Here is a 17,656-nt window from a genome sequence, read left to right as displayed (position 1 = left end):
AATCAGATCCACTTGTCACTGATAAATATAACTTGTTCAGAAAATACCTAACACGTTCTAGAATGTTGATGATCAAATTAAAGGTCTGTTGTTGAGTTATGAATGCGACAATTGACGGTTATCATACGGATTGTTATTACATGGCAAACTGGTCCAAAATGAAAAGGAGAATTCTGATTGGTCCATTGCGCGGTCTATATTTTGCTGTAAGGACTACTAAAATGGACCACTCAGAATAGTCTCGACAAATTGCTCTATCAAAACATTCCACAAAAGAAAACAGTTTGTTCGTAGGTAGGAATATATTTTTTCTTTTTGTCTGGCGGACAATTTCAGTTAAACTTTCATGAAAGCAGCCTGAGAAAACGCAAATATTCGCTTAAGTTTACCTTGCACTTGCAGATTCTTTAATTTATCAGGAGAATTTTAAAGGGTCCATTATATTAAATCCTTTATTGAGCTAGCTTGTTCGGTCCGTCTTAGAAAATATTGGTAGAGTTCTTTTATTGCAAGTTTATGGAAAAGAACTCGATCGATATTTCACCAATAAGGACCGAAAAAGCTTGTTTAACAACATGTATATATTGCCACACCTGCCAACCAATCTCTCTGGAAGTCTAAGCTACTCTTTTCATTTCCGTAAAAGCCTGGGTTCTAATTACAGAAACGAGGCAAAGATAAACAATTAACTGTAACTATGGCAACTAAACCAAACGCTGAGAGTCAAAACAAGATGGCGGTAGGAGAAGGAGTTGGCGAGGCGGTGGAACAGCTAATAAATACAGCTTCTGCCTTGGGAAGCACGACTATTGACCTTAGTAAGAAAAGATTAACACAAGTTCCACCAGAAGTGCTTAGTCTACAACAATTAGAGGTACATTTTACTGTCTTTTATTGCTAAGACGATTTTTGCGCATTGTGATGGCTTTCACGCAAATAACGATGGGCTGATCGTTTTACCAACTGTCTTTTGAATAAGGTAAATCAAGTGCTTGTTACTTGCCTTTCTTTAGTATTTCCTCTCCATTTTAACGTGTTTGTTGTTCTTCTGTTTTCAGTTTTTGTATCTGGAGGGGAATGCTATTTCTTCATTGCCGGAAGAGCTGTTCGATTGCTTACCAAACTTGAGATGGCTCGATTTACGGAACAACCGCATATCAGAGATTCCTCCCATCATTGGAAAACACAGGTTTTATAGTCATTCCCTAGTCATTTTGTTTTCATCCAATTGGTTGGAGCAACCAAAAGGTGGAAACTCCTATTCATTTGTGTGTCAGAGTACTCTACATTCACCAGCAATTGTTTCAAATATTGACTTTTTTTTCCAACAGAAATTTGAAAAATCTATTGCTTGAGGGCAACACGATTGAATCACTTCCTTTAGAATTAGGTCAGTATGTGTTAGAATCTGTCACTTTATTCCAAACCTATAACAATGGATTAAACCTTGGTGTAAATTAAGTGCTGGACCCATGATGGACTAGTAGATCCCATCAACGGGGAGTTTATTTTTGTGTTGAGAGCAGACTTAGGGTACATTAGCAGAAGGAATTGTAAAGAAGATCAGATTTTTTCCAAGAAAGTAGGTGACAAAACCTATTTATATACCAGGCAAAGTCAATTGATAAACCGATAATTGATATCATTTGATAACAATAATTATTGATATCAATCAAAGAGTGATATTGATTGCCAATAGCAATCAATGAAAATTGATTAAGCAAAAAGTTGTGAGCTTGATTGTTATCAATTGCAGATAATAATCAATAACAAGTGATTCATTGATTGTAATCGATTGTTATCGGAAATTATTTTTATCCTTTTACAAGTTACATTGACAAAATGATTGACAAAATTTGTCTGTAATGGTGTTATGGAGTCATTTTATCTTCATGGTCTGCATATCTGAACAAAAACAACTAACAGAAACATTTTGGGCTTAACATCTCTCTTTACAACACAGTAGAAGCTCAGGCCAGAGTAGTGTAAGACCCTCCAGTGTCAATATAGCATTGGCATTTAGATGAAGCAAAATAAACAACAGAGTCAATGTTCTAGTGATCTCAATTATTTGTTTTAGGAGACAAATTTAAGAATAGATCTTGAAAAAAGCCAGAAGGAAAATATATCGTAGAGGCATAGCAGTAATCACTTTGCCGCCATAAATATTGACCAGGAACAATACATGTAAAAGAAGATACAGTTTTCAGTGTTTCGTATTCTTGATATATCGACTTATGGTTAAATGGTTATTGTTGTTTTTTTTTCAATCAATAACAATTGATATTCCTGACAACAGGAATTATTGATTGTTAGCAATTTTTGTCAATCAAAAGCAATCAATAAAAAAAATTTTGTGAGTTCTATCATTATTGGTTGCAGATATCAATTGATAGCAATCGGCGATCAATATGGCTTAATTTCTGATATCGATTTTTATCGATTGACTATGCCTGGTTGTGTTGTTTTATTCTCCAATTTTGATTGTTTTCACGAAACAAATAGCCATGCATCTGCATAGCCAAACTGCCATGCGTCTGTTCAGTAACTGATCACAGATGTCAAAATGTGGTAATAATAAAAATAATAATATACTAATATTTTAAGAGGAGACCTCCAATCATCTACAGGTGGTTTTCAGGAGGGTCCTCTAGAAAGTAAAAGTCTGAAATACATGTATACATTAAATGTCTAAATACAGAAGTAATAAAAGCTAAAAATGTGATACTAAAACTAAGGTTTAAAACTAGGACTAGGATTAAAAATCTACTACTAACTAAGGTTAAAAATGGTGAAGTAAAACCTGTTTCAGTTTGTATTTAAAAATCCTTTTTGGTATAAGTTTCTGTAGCTCACTTGGTAGTGAGGTCCAGTCGGTTAAATGCGTTATAATACATTTTGTTTCTGCCCCATTCTGTTCTTGGCTTGCTAATTTTGGGCATGCAACCATTTCGGGTATTGTAACCATGTTGTTGGCTCATGGTAGATCTGAACACATTGAAATGTTCGGGGATCTCTTCTTTCATTGCGTCTTGCACAAGACAACACCGATGACCAAAACGCCTCGCATGCAATGGGACCCACTGCAATGATGTTAGGGCCTCAGCTGATGTCACTTTTCCCTTTACAATCTTCTTTGCAATGCGACTTTCGAATGATTGCAATTGTTTCATTTGTGTTGTTAGACGAGGCTGATCTCCCCAGATGATATCTGCATAGTCTAGGTGTGGTAGGACAAGGCCATTAAAGTATGCTATGAGACTTTTCTCATCGAGCATATGATAGATTCGGTTGAACACTGAGAGGCGATGCCCCAGTTTTTGTAAAAGGCCATTGACATGCATCTTCCATTTCCATTTCTCATCCAGTACTACTCCTAGGTACTTAAAAGATGAAGCACAATTCACTTGCTCTTTATCAGTAGAAAACTTAAAGTCATTAAATGACGACAACATTGTTTTGCTCCCTGACAGCATCAATTTAGCCTTCTTTACATTTACTGTTAATTTGTTGCTGATGTACCAGTTGGAGAATTGGTTGAAGTCATGTTGAAGTGCGTCAGTAAGCTCTTGGGATGTCAAAACATCCCAAGAAGAACATCAGTGACACACTTGGCTATTGCCTTGTGTGCCACTTTTTGTTCTTACCACATTTTGATGTCATCTGTGATCAATTACTGAACAGACATAACATGGAATCTATTAGTTAAATAGAGTTGAGTGTTCCAGCCATTGACTCTTTTAGGTCTCGAAATGAACATGAATTTTAGTTGAGAAACCAAAGCTTGAAAAACACAGAAAATTTTACTTACTTGTGGGGGTTTTATTTCCAAACCAAAGGAATTCAGATCCATGTACAAAAATATAGCTTGTTCAATTGCAGAAAGATTTGCAAGCTAGGGAACAACGTGAAAATTGGAGCTTAATCAAGGAAATGCGTTACTCAGAATCTTCTGTTGTTCACTTTTGTTTAAGTCTAAATTTTCTTGCATACAATCTAGGCCTGCTAAAGAGTTTATCAGGACTCAATCTCTCCAACAACCCACTAGAGTTTCCTCCTTCCTTCATTGTGGAAAAAGGCACTCAGGTAAATGGTCTCAGAAATTTTGTACATGTATGAATTTGTGTGTAAATGATATTAACATGCACAGTATGTTGTTGTACTGTATGTTGCATAAAATAACATTTGCATACAATTGGGTGCTTTTGAGCATCACTGATTAGTTTAAAAACAAGTATTGTAAAATAGCTGAGATACTACACAAGCTCTCATTGGGTGATTCTAGAAAATATTCATACCTATACAACGGATGTTTTTTTGAAATTCCAAGGGCAAGGGGGTTGAGGGTTTGGGCTCTTTGCACTGGAAATCCAAAGGACCGGAGAGTAATAATGATTGGAATTCTGAGGCATGGGGGATTTTCCAGAGGGGACGGACAAAAGAGTGAAAGCACAAACAAACTGATGACAGTGCTGACGACTGCAGAAAGCAGGGTACATGACAAGCATTGATCGATCACCGCCAACCCACCATGTTTGTTTACAAGCCAACACAAAATATGCACCAGCGATACATATTCATAGAGAAACTGCTGTCAGTAATGACGTCTGATCCAAGGAATATCATTCGTAACATTGAAGGTAAATTAGGCAGGATTTGCAATATTGTCAAGAAGTTAACTCACATAGTTTATATTTTGTTTTTGGTCTTTTGTAGGAAATCCTAAAGTTCCTCAGAGAGCAGTATTTATTACAACTGCAAGAAAGAGGAGCTGTTCTAGTAGAAGGTACAACATCTTTGTGATATTTATTTTTCTTAGAAACATGTAAAACTTTTGTGTTTCCTGGTTATTCATGTCTGTGTTTTTCAGCTTCCCACTTTAAATTTTGAAAAAAAGTACTATAATTTGTAAAAAGTTTATTCAAAAACCATGCTGTGCTTGTCTTGATCAGCAGTTGTAATTTATGTTTTGTTTTGCATCTTTCAGAGCACCCAGAATCTTCATCAAGTGAGGAGTTACTGTTTTCTACATCACAAGATAGAGAAGTCACATGTAAGTCCCTGTTATGTTATTGCGCTGTAAGATTCTTTGTTTTCAGTGGTAATTGTCAACAGCTAAGAAAGTCTTTATTCAGTAACGGGACAGGGAAGTCTTAAGTTTCCATTTTGCATTCCTTTTACTCCAATGATTCCTACCTGGAGCTTTTTTACCAGAAAGTACTGCTTGGTCAGGCCAAACAATTTACCAGTAATCAAGTTCTCCACTTTCCTGCTGTTATGTTACATGTCAGCCTGAGCATTTCAGGAGCCTTACATGTTTACTGCATTGTAAGATCCTTTGTACTGGTAACTACAGCTAAAAGGTAAATCTCCAAATTCTTTTGATCTTGGAACCTTGTATTTTTGACGAAGAGATCTTAAAATCTTTTAAGGTTAGAATCAAAATTTTGAAAGTTAGATCTTGAAATAGATCTTGGTTGTGTCTTAAAATTTTTGGAAAGGTATTTATAAAACCAAAATTTGGTACATAAGACGAGGTTTGAAGGTTTAAGAACTAGGTGTGGTTACAGTTTTAGCATTTTTCACCAATCCTTTTACAAGGCCTTATGTCATGTCACGCAAAAGAATGAATTAAAGTATCCTTGTTTAGTATTAAATTATTACATTCTTGTGAATTACTGTAATTAGTTGGTTGCAAGGGAAAGCTGTGTGTCTTGTATATAACAAGCACCTAGTAACAAGTAAATTAACTTGTAACAAAGTTATTTCGTGTACTTCCTTTGTTTCTTCTATTTAGCTTTTCAAAACTTAATTACATAATGTAAGTGCTGTGAGCGGAAGGTAGAGAGAACGCTAATTTAAAAGTGGATATCATTCCAACGCATTGACTTCCAATGTGCTGACTTTAAAACTAACATAATAACTACATGCATTTCGGTGCATAAAATGTACACTAGAGACAGGACAAAAAGGAAAAGAAAGCAACTTTTGCGAGTAGAAAGACTAGATTAAGAGGTCATTGTTTCGCCAGCTTCAGGTTAAATATCGTACAGATTACGGAAATTTTAAACAACAACTATTTTATGAGCAATTCTAAACTCAAACAACAATCACAAGGGAGTCAGAAGCGTTACTGATATCCACTTTTAAATCTGCGTTTCAGGGGAGCGAGACCAAGAAGAGCAAGTTGAAAATGAGAGAAACGTTAAAGCGGAAAGATTCAAACTGCCTCCAATTATCCAAGCGGCGGCGAGGCCGAAAAATCGCCCTGTTGATGACTCGGGGGGGTTGCTGAGAGGGCAAAAAGCGAAAAAGTTTGAGCAGGAAAAACCAACTCGAAATTTTGAACAGAAATCTCCTGTGAGAACGGTGAAACACGAAGAAAGATCACCAAGAAAAGACATGTCATTTCACAGTTCTGAGAAGAAAGAGGGGAAAGTTCAACTGGAACCTCTGGAAAGAAGTCGGCGGAAAAGTGGACGGTCCGAAAAGAGTTTAGAAGCCTCGGAAAAGAGTTTAGACTTGGACAAAAATTTATACATTGTGGATACTAACAAAGAAGGGAAGAAAGCCAAGAGTGAGAAAACGAAACGGAGAAGAAGAACCAGGACTGAAAGCCCTAAGAAGAGCTCTCCTTCGGTGGAAAGGTGTGCAAGCTATGAGGATGCAGTTTCAGAGCCTCCTTCGAAAGAGAACTCTTCCCAACTTAAAAGTTCCATGCCGCTTACGACCGAGAATGCATCTAGTGATATCAAAACTAAGAATCCAGAGTACTCAAAAGTTCACGAATTTAACAGCAAAGGGTTAGGAACGCTGGCAATAAGCGAGGGGGATATGGTCGCCATTAAAGTGCCTGAGAAGTTGTACATCAAAGGACAGCCTTGTCTTGGGAAAATAACCACGTTAGCGGACCACCAGGGCTTGCTGACTGTACACTACTACACGGGGAGTTATCAAGGCCGATGGAGACCGATGATGAGTCGCACCAGCCCTTATCTAAGGAAGGTGGATGCAGCTGATGTGCTGTGCAAGTTTAAGCTGACGTCTGACGGACGGATGTCGCCCATCACACAGAAAAAGTTGAGGACGGTGGTCGATGATAAAAGAAGTGAAAGCGGTGACGCGAAATAAGTATCAAGAATTGATTCAGAAAGGAACACTCTCCTTGAAATGGGAGTGATTCACTTGCAGTGAAGTACGTTTTGAGAAAAACCACTTGGAGATGAATACGATTTTGCAGAAAGTCTAGAACACATTGTACAATGTTCTTAGTCACGTATTTATGCAACATTTAGGTGCAAAGTCTAATGACATGTAAGGAACTGTATCTATACATACTTACTTTATGTACTTGAATCTTGCGCTAATTAAGACTGCGATTTGAATTCGAAGAATAAGGAACCATTTGTTTTGACCGGTCAAACTCAGTCCAAAAATGACTGAATTCTGAGAATGTAGCGTAACGCTCCTTTTGCACTGAAATTTCCGTGTTTTGTTCTGGTCACTATAAAAGTACCTCTGATATTGGCCAGGGTGGTCCTGAGAGTTAGAGAACGACAGTTTCCCAAATATCATACATGTAGTTTAAAGGAGTTTAACTGACGTAATGTCGACAAAAACCGTAGATCTGACGGGTTGAATTGGTATTATTGTAGACTTATAGTCTATTTTACTAATTGTAGTCTAAAAGCATGACACATAAGCTATAAACAAGTAGAACATGAAAATATTAGATCAAACAGGATGCATACGTAGATATATTTTATTAATTACAATCTCAGTAGAAAACAGACGTTTAAAAAGAATATATGATCAGCAGTTTTTTTAAAAAAAATCTGTGTAAATATACTTGTATCTTTCATGAAGAAATAACAGTATTTTAATGATACATACTTTATACAATTGACAATTGGATTTATTAAATGCAACTTGATAAAGTGTTGTTGTAGCTTAGTGGTTTGTCCCTGACTATTTTAAGATTTTGCTTCAAGACCTCTAGGCAAGTGCTTAAGCCTTCATCAGTTGAAAGTGAAAGGTTTTACATGTGAAAGGGTTTACATGTGTTTTACATGTGAAAAGCCGCGCATTAAACGTGCGCGCCTTGAAGGTTACGTGTAAAATTCATTAAACGTAGCGCGAGAGTCGCGCGCGTGCCAAACATTTGTAGACCTTTGAGATGGCCATGTGGTTGTTCACAGCCTGCGGTTGTTTTAATGATAACCAGGCTTCCAAAAAGAGTCGCTCGTGAAAATTAGCCTCATGTCCAACAATTTTGGCACTAATCTGGAATAGAGCTTTCTCTGTGGAGTTACTGAAGGGACATTGATTTGTACAAGCTGAATTTCATCTCTGTATTTGTGCACAGAAAAGCCTAAAAAACTGTGGAAATTATGTTTCATATTACCTCGTTCAAATTAATCCTTTTGGTGTGTTTTTTATTGTTTCCACTAATATTTGCTAATTACTTCCGTGTAACACAAAATCCTCCTATCTGCCCCTTTAAAAGTGGAAACCACAGTAAAAAATAAAAATTATAATGCTAAAAAAGGAAGTTGCTTTTTGTGCAAAGCGTCAACCAGAGGCTTCAAATATTTAATTAAGTGCAGCATGAGGCACACTAACAGGCTCTCCATTCATCCATCTGTTTATCAATACACACTGTGCTCGTGGAATACACTCAAAAGATTGAAAACGTAGTTCAAGATTGGCAAGGTCCTTTGGGCTATGCTAAAAATACGCAATCGCCAACAAACAAAGCTGATATGTTTGTCTCTGATGACATTTAAGGTTATTCCCCAGTATTGCATTGCGCATCCCTACTGCGCATAATTTCATGCGTGAATAGCGCGCGCGCATTAAAAAATGGCGGCTTTTTCTTTACAGCTGGACCTCGCCATAGAGGTAAATCGTCATTTTCTCGCAACCGAGTATGGTGATAATTTTTTTCTATTGTTTTGAATTGAGTAATAAATTTCTCTGTGTAAAATATAATGGACCAATTCTCAGTGTAGAACAAAAAGCAATCGTCGGAAACGTGAATTTAGCAAGCAATCGTGACTACAATCATGGTGCTATTATAAGGATTTATATGGGTATAAACAAGGTGCTGTTGCTCCTAAACGAACACGGGGACCCCTCATTTTTACTTCAAAATTTAAGTTCCTATAATATAAACAATCAATAGGCAAAGTTTCACAAAAATCTCAGTGCAGGTTCTATTTCAGTGGAATGACCTTAAATTTGTCATAATATCGATAGGATTCTTCATGTGCTCTGGCTGCCTAAAAACAAGTGTTTTATAGGAGGGAAAAAAAACTTACAAAGACACTATTGTTTCGCGTGAGTTAAATCTATATCACACAACACACAAAGAAGCTAAGTCATAACTACTACACTGTCCTGAAAAACGTTTGTTTGAGAAATGAGAAACACTCTCTTTCGATAACGAAACAATACATCAAACACGGAAGACCATGATTGACCACAGAGTTAAAAATACGACGCGTAGCGGAGTATTTTTGACGAACTTCGAGGTGTTTGGAAAAGAAGTCAAACACGGTCTTTGGTGTTTGATATATCTTCTCAATGGAAACTAAACCAAAGGAGAAAACGGAGAAATAAAATAGTAAAAATCTATGCTAATTAAGATCAGATATCCAAACACCATCACGATCTTGATTTCCTTTGTTTAAACTTGATGAAAGTGAGGTTGAGAACTCAACTGCGAAAATGGTGAAAAAAAAATATATATAACAACGCTATCTTTTGATTATAGACAAAAAGAATTCTACATCAACCCGGCGCAGGAAAAGTCAAACCGACTCGAAGGAGCTTCCTACACCGATCAACGCGCCAGTAACATTGCATCCCCCACCCTCACGGTCAGATGTGGTGAGACGGGAATATGACAGACAGAGAATGGGGCTGCAGTCAAGTGGCGGACTGTCAGCGGATGCGCGGCCTAGAGAATTGACAGAAGCGGCTAGATCTGCTCCCAGGCAAAAGAAAACCAGCCCTAAATCAGAAAGGTAGGGAGGAGTTCTTTAAAACTGCCTTTTTATCATGGTGCTGTTTATTATTTAGAGCATCCTGCTTCACATATAACGACAACTAAAGTTTGTGTTGCCACACGTCAGAAAATGGTCAGGTTAAAATAATTCTTCAAGGTCGGGAAAACTCAGGGAATTTTATCTTGTGCAAGGGAAAATTGAATTAGTTTAACATGGCTGGTTTAATACCATTGAAGGCTGGAAGAAACATTTGGGGTGACTGTGATCTCAACGATGTAAAATTCGTTGAAAACTTATCAGCGGAAAAGACGGCTGTAAGGGGAGGCCAGAAGTCGCTATATCCGACATTTTTTATTCATTTGATCAGGGAAATTGTATTTTATCAGGGAAAAGTCAGGGAATTTCAAAATGTGATATCTGTGGCAAACATGAAAATGCTTTAGCAAATGTTCATAGCTGAAAGTAAAGTGGATGTCGAACCCTTCAGTTATGTTATATTATGTTTTTAATTGGGTAAAGTAATATATAGTTCGCAAATATTTTATAGTGCCATAGCTATCATTTTGTTCAGAGATGAGAGCTTAAGGTCATTCCACTGAAATAGAACCTGCACTGAGATTTTTGTCAAACTTTGCCCATTGATTGTTTCTATTATAGGAACTTAAATTTTGAAATAAAAATGAGGGGTCCCCGAGTTCGTTTAGGAGCAACAGCACCTTGTTTATACCCAATAAATCCTTATAATAGCACCATGATTATAGTCACGATTGCTTGCTAAATTTACGTTTCCGACGATTGTTTTTTGTTCTACACTGAGAATTGGTCTATAATTATTTTACACAGAGAAATTTATTACTCAATTCAAAACAATAGAAAAAAATGATAGGTCACCGTACTCGTTTTCGAGAAAATGACGATTTAACTCTATGTCGAGGTCCAGCCGTAAAGAAAAAGTCGCCATTTTTTAATGCGCGCGCGCTAATCACTGAAGTAAGTATGTAAGTAAGTAAGGCTTGGTAACATTTGACAGTATTAAAACTGATAACCTAATGGCCCTCAAAAATTAAAATTTGAAAAAGAAAGAAATAGTGACAGTCGTAACAATATTAAAAATAATTAAATAAATACTGAAATGAAATGAAATGAGATGAGATAGACGCGAAATGAGATAGACGCGATACTGATTGGTCAAAACGTGTCATGTGACGTTTCTCTTACAAGACATAACACCTAACCTTTTTAACTGGTTGTTTTTTATATTGAAGTTCAAGGACAGCTCGGTTCCAGTACGACGCCGGCGGTGCAACTCCAAGGTTCCCGGATTACGAGGCTCGATTGGCCGATCAACAAGAGATGGCGATTTTAGCAGTTATGAACGAAAAAGAGGCTCTTATATTACAGAAAAGAAAGTGAGTAGATACAATTGAAGAAATGTTAGCCTGTGAGGAAATTACAGTATCTCGGCAGCTCTTTTAGAGCAAAGATAGCTTGCTCGCACCAAAACGGATAAATTATGTGTTATAATACTTTTTCGCGATTTTACGTCTTTTTTCCTGTGAATGTCTGGTTATGCTCATATCAGCATTGACGTAAGTGGACAACTTTGAACAAACGCGAAACAAAAGATGCTTTGTAGTCCTATCGATTTAAATTGATAATAAAATAAAACTAAAAAGCAATAGCGCAGCATTTGCGTATTTGTTTTCTGTTTGCGAAAGATTACAGGGCAGTTCTTTGCTTATTTTCTTTCTTTCTTTCTTTTTTCCTGGAAGTAGCAAGGAAACCTGTTAAATCTGTATATCTTTACACAACACATGTGAGTTAACAAATATAAATTTACATCTTCAGAGATAAGCAAGCTTTAGATGACTGGAGGGAGCGGACCAAACTTCTGCGTCAACAAAAGCAACAACTTGCTGCCATGAAGGGCTCAACACCTGGTACGTTTCTTTTAGTTTTCGCAAAATATCCTGCTCTTGATCCTAAGAGATGTCAGGTATTTTGTTTTATAGCTATTTCTTCAGTCTTCTGTTCAACGGTTTTCCTCTATTAGATAAACAGGCTGAAATCATAAAAATTTTCTTTCGGTACTTTTGGATGGCATAGTCGATGATTACTGATTTTGGTTCTTCTTGGCTTTTTTGCAGTCGAAGTAAAAGCCCCGTATGGAACGGAAAAGTCAGCCAAGGAAGAGGAAAAGGTGAGAAGTTACTAAAAAACACCACGAGGTTTTTTTTTTCAACGTATGCCATGAAACAAAAATCAAAATAACCACAGAGACAATACCCATAATTCTAAATGAAGCTGCAAGTTAATCAGAACTGGAAAAAGAAGTTGTAACCGGTTGCAACCGGTACGAAGCGTGGGAAAATTGCTCTCAGTAAAATCACGTGACTTTTTCAGGATGCACCTGATTGGCTTAGAAGGTACATACATGTTAGATGTCAGTATGCAGAGTGTGCTTCTCCAATTTATTTCTCAATTCAACGAAGTTCAAAGAAATAGAAAGTAATTTGACAGCCGTTCGATGCCCCTTTTTAGCTTCGTAAATAAATCATCGAGGTAAACGACAGCATTTATACAATGCTTTGTCGCGTAAGTAACATTATTGTCGTTTCTTATTCAGTCTCCTCATGGCTACGCCAAGCAATTGAAGGAACTTTTAGAAGAACGAGATGGAAAAGGAGCAGCAAGAAGGTACAGTATTTGACATGTAGCTTGGGTTGGTCTTGAATTGAGACTGAGGGAGGTTTTAGAATTCCTCAACGATAACTGATCCATAAAGCGGGATATTGTTTTCCGAAAAATCGCGCTATATTTTGATTGAAGGGTTAGCATTCGAATGCTTTTGTGCCTCTTTTGAAGATTTGCCGAACACAGTACTTGCTTTTGCAGTCTATAATAGCTATGGAAGTTTCACTTTGGTTTTGGCAATCTCGATCCCAGGCTCTCTATCCTCAACGACAAGGGACGAAAATGAGAGAGTCTAGGATCTAGGTTGAGGTTTTTCGGCGATGTTTCTCCTCTTATAGTAGGGCGTTTAAGAAAACCACAACGGCAACGGCAATGGGAACGTCGCTAAACAAATGGTTGAATGAGAAATACAGTGGCATTGCAAGTGCGTTATAATTCTTGGTACATTTCTTTGCCGTCCTCTACAAGACAACAACGTGAAATGACCAAATTTCGCGTTGTCTGGAGAACGTGAACCACAACGGATAATTTTTGAAATTTATTTTCGAATTTTACGCTGTGTTCCAAATTCAGTTTCGAGATAGCTTTGACAAAGAGAAACAAACTAAATGACTTCAAAGATTCGACGTTGTCCTAGGCGTCGCCGTCGTAGTTCCTTAAACTCCCTAGTGTTTTAGATGAACGGTACCTTTTTGCAGCTTTTTGTAGACAATTGTAACACTGCACATGTTATAATACGTTGAAATGCGCGTCTTGTTGTAATGCTTTGTTTAATTGTTCTATAGAGCCCTAGGGGATCGCGAGTTGGAGACTAGAATCAAAGTGCACATGGAAAAATTAAAAGAACACCGCAATAAAGCGTATGGATCGGTACAAGAAGAGCTCGAGTCCGCCAGAAGGAACTTAGAAATGGTGAGTTTAGGTATCCTCAGTTGAACAACTAACCCTACATTGTATACCACTGAGTATTTCCAAAATTAATGAATGAAACGCTACTCTTTTACATGGGTTGACGTTTTTCAAAGTTTTTGTTGTGATAAGCTTTTTGCACGAATTGGTCAAGTGTGATCATGACGATTAAACAGATGGCGCGCATGGACAGAGGTGACTTACGAGTTAGAAGCGTGGGGGCCTGTGCCCGAGGGGGGTACTTCCAGAAAAGTTGGGTTGGGGTGCGCGGCCTACTTCGCAAATCCCTTACCCTATTTATGATCAAAATCTGCGTGTTTTTGCTACCTATTTATGTCCTGACCAAAAATTCGATAGCCTATTTATGACCGTCGCGGCTGACACAGTTGAAGGGCTTTTGTTGACGGTCTTATTGATAATGATGAAACTAGCTTCTTCTAAGAAACATACCCAATTCAGGACTACAATGCTAAAACCATACGCAATTTATAACCAAAATGGCCAAAATCGATACCCTAATTATGACCAAAACGGCTGAAAAACCCGACGCTTTGGGGCCGCACATACCTATATAGCCCATATATGGGAGTACCCCGCCCCCGGGGACCTGTGGGAGAGTAGAATGTATGCTTGTCGTATTTCTATGCAAAAGTCATCTCCAGTTTTTCCTAAACGAAAACAAGCACTAAATTGGAAAACTTATCGCAAAATAAGATTGATAAGCAACTGCATAATTGTCATTAAATTCTGCTAACAACCATACATGTGTATCTATAAGGGTCAAGTTTGCCATATGCGGAAAACTTGCGACAAGTGTACAACACTCGCGTGAATCAAACCTAGCACTTGCTTGTGAAGTTGTCGTGGACTTGTCGCAAATTTATCGCTTGTGGCAAACTTGTACCGTCTCAGTCGACTCCAAAGTAGTATATAATACAAAATAGTGGTCATACCTTCTTCCAACCGATGCCACTTCTCCTATTTTCTCCTAACCTTTGGTCCTTGACGTTTTAAACCAGTTTTAGCGTAAAGCTCACCATTGTCGTACGCTCCTATGTACAGAGTAATATCGGAAGGTCGATACTTTTGTCATTCTTCGGTCGCTGTGGTTGTGGTTTGCCAAAATTTCCTTCGCGAGAACGTTCATCCGATCGCGGCGAGGTAGTGGCAGAAATGTAAATGAATTATTTTCTTCAGTTCCGTTTTTACGCCTCGTGCAAATTTCACGACACCTACGGGATATTTTGTCTTTACACACCTTTTCTACTTGTCTTTGAAAAAACAAAAGGCTTTGGGAAAACATTTAGAGATAGTTGGATGCAAGCCCGAGGATGGGAGGATGGGTAAGAGGGGGGGGGGGGGGGGTGGTGGATATGAAGGTTTCGTTCTTTTGCGATGATCAGAACCAAGACCAGTCACTGATCCTGATCCAGAAAATCGCAAAGGAACGCACCCCGAGTAATGATTGGTTCAAGGGAATTTAAGCTTGTCCACACCCCGCAATATCGCTAACGCAACAAGCATGTTATGATATTTACAACAACGTAGCGTAACGTAACGTACCGTACCGTAACGTAACGTAGCGTAACGTAGCGTAACGTAACGTAACGGAGGAGGCAAGTGGAAGAAAGAAGCAGATCATCCAGTCTGTGTTAGACGTCGGATAGCCGGAGCCAAGAAATAGTTAATTGTCTTGAGCTCCTGACTGCGCGCAATCTTGCAGATAGCTGGCACACTTTAAAATTGACAAGCGCAGTGTTGGAGAAGTAAAAAGCGATTTTACTTTTGAGCGCATCAATTTTAAAGGTATACAAAATCAGACATTGCGCGCAATGTCGATACCGTATGTCCGTATGTTAATCGCATTTGATTTGAGAAAACCTCGTTAAGGATAAAAATAAGCCGGTTGTTGACCTTTCAGTCCGAAAATATGCCAGATATTCACCTGACGCTGGTCAATATATCGCTTACTCGAGCCTTTCAATTGAATAATGTTTTTGTTACCCCTTAGTGATCAGTTAGTTAATTCTCTCATTCTGCATGCTTGACTTTGTATGAATAATTTAAGGTGACTCCTCAGTACAGTCAACTCCCGCCTTGCGGACACCTCGCTATTACGGACTCTCGCTGTTACGGATTTACGGACACTTTATTCGGTCCCAACGTCACAATTTTATTGTTTCCTCTCTCGTTATAGCGGACACCGAGAAGCATCTTGGAATATTTGCACACATATAGAGTCTATTTTTTCTGCTTTTTGAGATTGTCTTTGTCTTTTTTGGTCGATTTCGCTTCTTCTGTCCATTAATCAAAATTTCTTCATCTTTTTCTTTTAAGGCCCTCTTTGCAGTCTCGCTGCCATGAATAAGTTCGTCCAGTCTGTCCAAATATTATAACACAAAAATTTTCTCGCACCCTGCTATTACAGACTCTCGCTATTACGGACACCAAATCGCGGTCCCGAGGGTGTCCGCTATAACGGAAGTTGACTGTATTACATTGCGCGCGCATCCCTACTGTGCACGATTTTTGCGTCATTAGCGCGCGCATATGATCGCGTGCACGTACACAACGTAAGAGATTTCCCTCAAGCTAAGCTCGACAGCAAAATAAATGCTCGTTTTCTCTTAAAAGAGCATGGTGACCTATATTTTTTATTGCATAATTTTGGTGTACAAATTGTCCGACTTAAGTGAAAAAAAATAAGAAAAAAATTGTTCGGAAGGAAAAAGAGATATAGCTAAAAGAGTGCACAAAACCGTTACTCGACGATGCGAATTATGACCTCGAAAAGGACGATTCAAGGAACGTTTTGAGGCAATGTCGTCTAGAATTGTGTTCTTTTTCCATAAATTATATCTTACATTGTTCCACGTTCCCGAGACTTTCTACCTATCAATATATTTTTTAAAGTATTGCTTTAATAACCTTAGCTTCCGGCTACCACAAATTATAACGTGAACTGATGAAATAACGCGCGTAGTTAGGCATAAATGGGGTAAGATTTACCTACCGTATTTCTTAAGCGAGAATGGTGACCTATCTTGTTTATTGTATTTTTCTAAACAGTGCTTGGTAGGGAACATTCGGGGAAAGTTTTAAAGAAATTGTTCGGCAACTTTTATTTATGAGGAACCACCTTAAGGAGAAATAATATGCTGATCTTGGTTTGTTTTCTCACAGGCTCGACAGTTTCAGCGCGAGGTAAACGACAGAAAAGAGTTGGAATATCGCTTGAGGGCCTTCACTGGCGACGATGTGACGTCATCCCTCTGGAGCTCAAAGACAAAGACGAAAAATGTCCCTAAGTAGACACAAGACTGCTCCAAGAAAATCATGTACATTTGACTTAAAGAAATTTTTGCAGAGTGGACATTAGAAGTTTTAGATTAATATATGATATTTTTATTTGATTCGAGAATTTTGGTTAGTGAGAAAAAAACGTTGCAGAGTCAATTTGCTCAGAAAATTACTTATTTATATATTTGGGAATAGACGCTTTTTGAGTTGACTTACCTCTTCCTATGTTGCTATTTTTTTGGGAAGATTCAGAGCAGTGTAACTGAACACAATTTGAAATTGACTGCACCAGATTAAAAAGTTCAATTAGAATACAGACTTGGTACTCTGACGATGTAATTAACTGTCCAGAAAGGAGCCATTAAGAGCGTGACCATATTGTTGTAAAAATGACTTTGTTTAAATAATTCACCGTTACAAATAAACTTGAATATACATCTGGTTTGCTGTGAACTTTATTGTGGGAGCACTCATGACTTCAAGAGGCCACCATGTCCCCTCGCAGTCTTTACTGATGGTCACGCAACACTCCTCTCAAGTAACGGCTTTGAACGAAGAGGAGCGTTGCGTGACGATTCAAGTGACGACTGCAAAGGAGGCGACAATCTAGGATATATTTTAAAAAAAGCCACGGCTGAAAATGTTTCCTGTGACGGAATCTTTACAGTCAATAAGTTACATAAAGAAAACAAGTATAAGACATCAAACACCTGTACACACAGAAATGACACCGTTGATAAACG

General features: G+C 38.0%; 1 protein-coding gene across 2 annotated transcripts; it reads left to right on the top strand.

The window, feature by feature from the left end:
• Positions 1-508: 508 nt before the first annotated feature.
• LOC145478259 (uncharacterized) lies at positions 509-17,348 on the top strand. 2 transcript variants are annotated; one of them, XM_081456216.1, is made up of 13 exons: positions 510-874; positions 1,059-1,189; positions 1,332-1,390; positions 4,001-4,086; positions 4,717-4,786; positions 4,988-5,053; positions 9,776-10,028; positions 11,276-11,419; positions 11,859-11,950; positions 12,158-12,210; positions 12,637-12,707; positions 13,490-13,616; positions 16,797-17,348. In XM_081456216.1, exons 1-13 carry the CDS (start codon positions 698-700, stop codon positions 16,923-16,925), a joined length of 1,458 nt encoding a protein of 485 aa, XP_081312342.1. In that variant the 5' UTR covers positions 510-697; the 3' UTR covers positions 16,926-17,348. The 2 variants fall into 2 exon arrangements, with proteins under 2 accessions (XP_081312341.1, XP_081312342.1); XM_081456215.1 differs by lacking the exons at positions 9,776-10,028; positions 11,276-11,419; positions 11,859-11,950; ... (2 more) ...; positions 13,490-13,616; positions 16,797-17,348 and adding an exon at positions 6,164-9,769 and having other exon boundaries at positions 509-874.
• The last annotated feature ends 308 nt before the right edge of the window (positions 17,349-17,656 follow it).

Source organism: Orbicella franksi, chromosome 2, assembly GCF_964199315.1.
Source record: "Orbicella franksi chromosome 2, jaOrbFran1.1, whole genome shotgun sequence".
In the NCBI taxonomy this organism is placed as follows: Eukaryota; Metazoa; Cnidaria; class Anthozoa; order Scleractinia; family Merulinidae; genus Orbicella; species Orbicella franksi.
This window is presented reverse-complemented; position numbering and strand designations above follow the sequence as displayed.

Excerpts from the sequence above, each read along its gene's own strand:
- LOC145478259 (XM_081456215.1), top strand. The coding sequence starts at position 698 with ATGGCAACTAAACCAAACGCTGAGAGTCAAAACAAGATGGCGGTAGGA. Across the intron at positions 875-1,058 it reads TTAGTCTACAACAATTAGAG|TTTTTGTATCTGGAGGGGAA; the intron begins GTACATTTTACT and ends TTCTGTTTTCAG. Across the intron at positions 1,190-1,331 it reads CCCATCATTGGAAAACACAG|AAATTTGAAAAATCTATTGC; the intron begins GTTTTATAGTCA and ends TTTTTCCAACAG.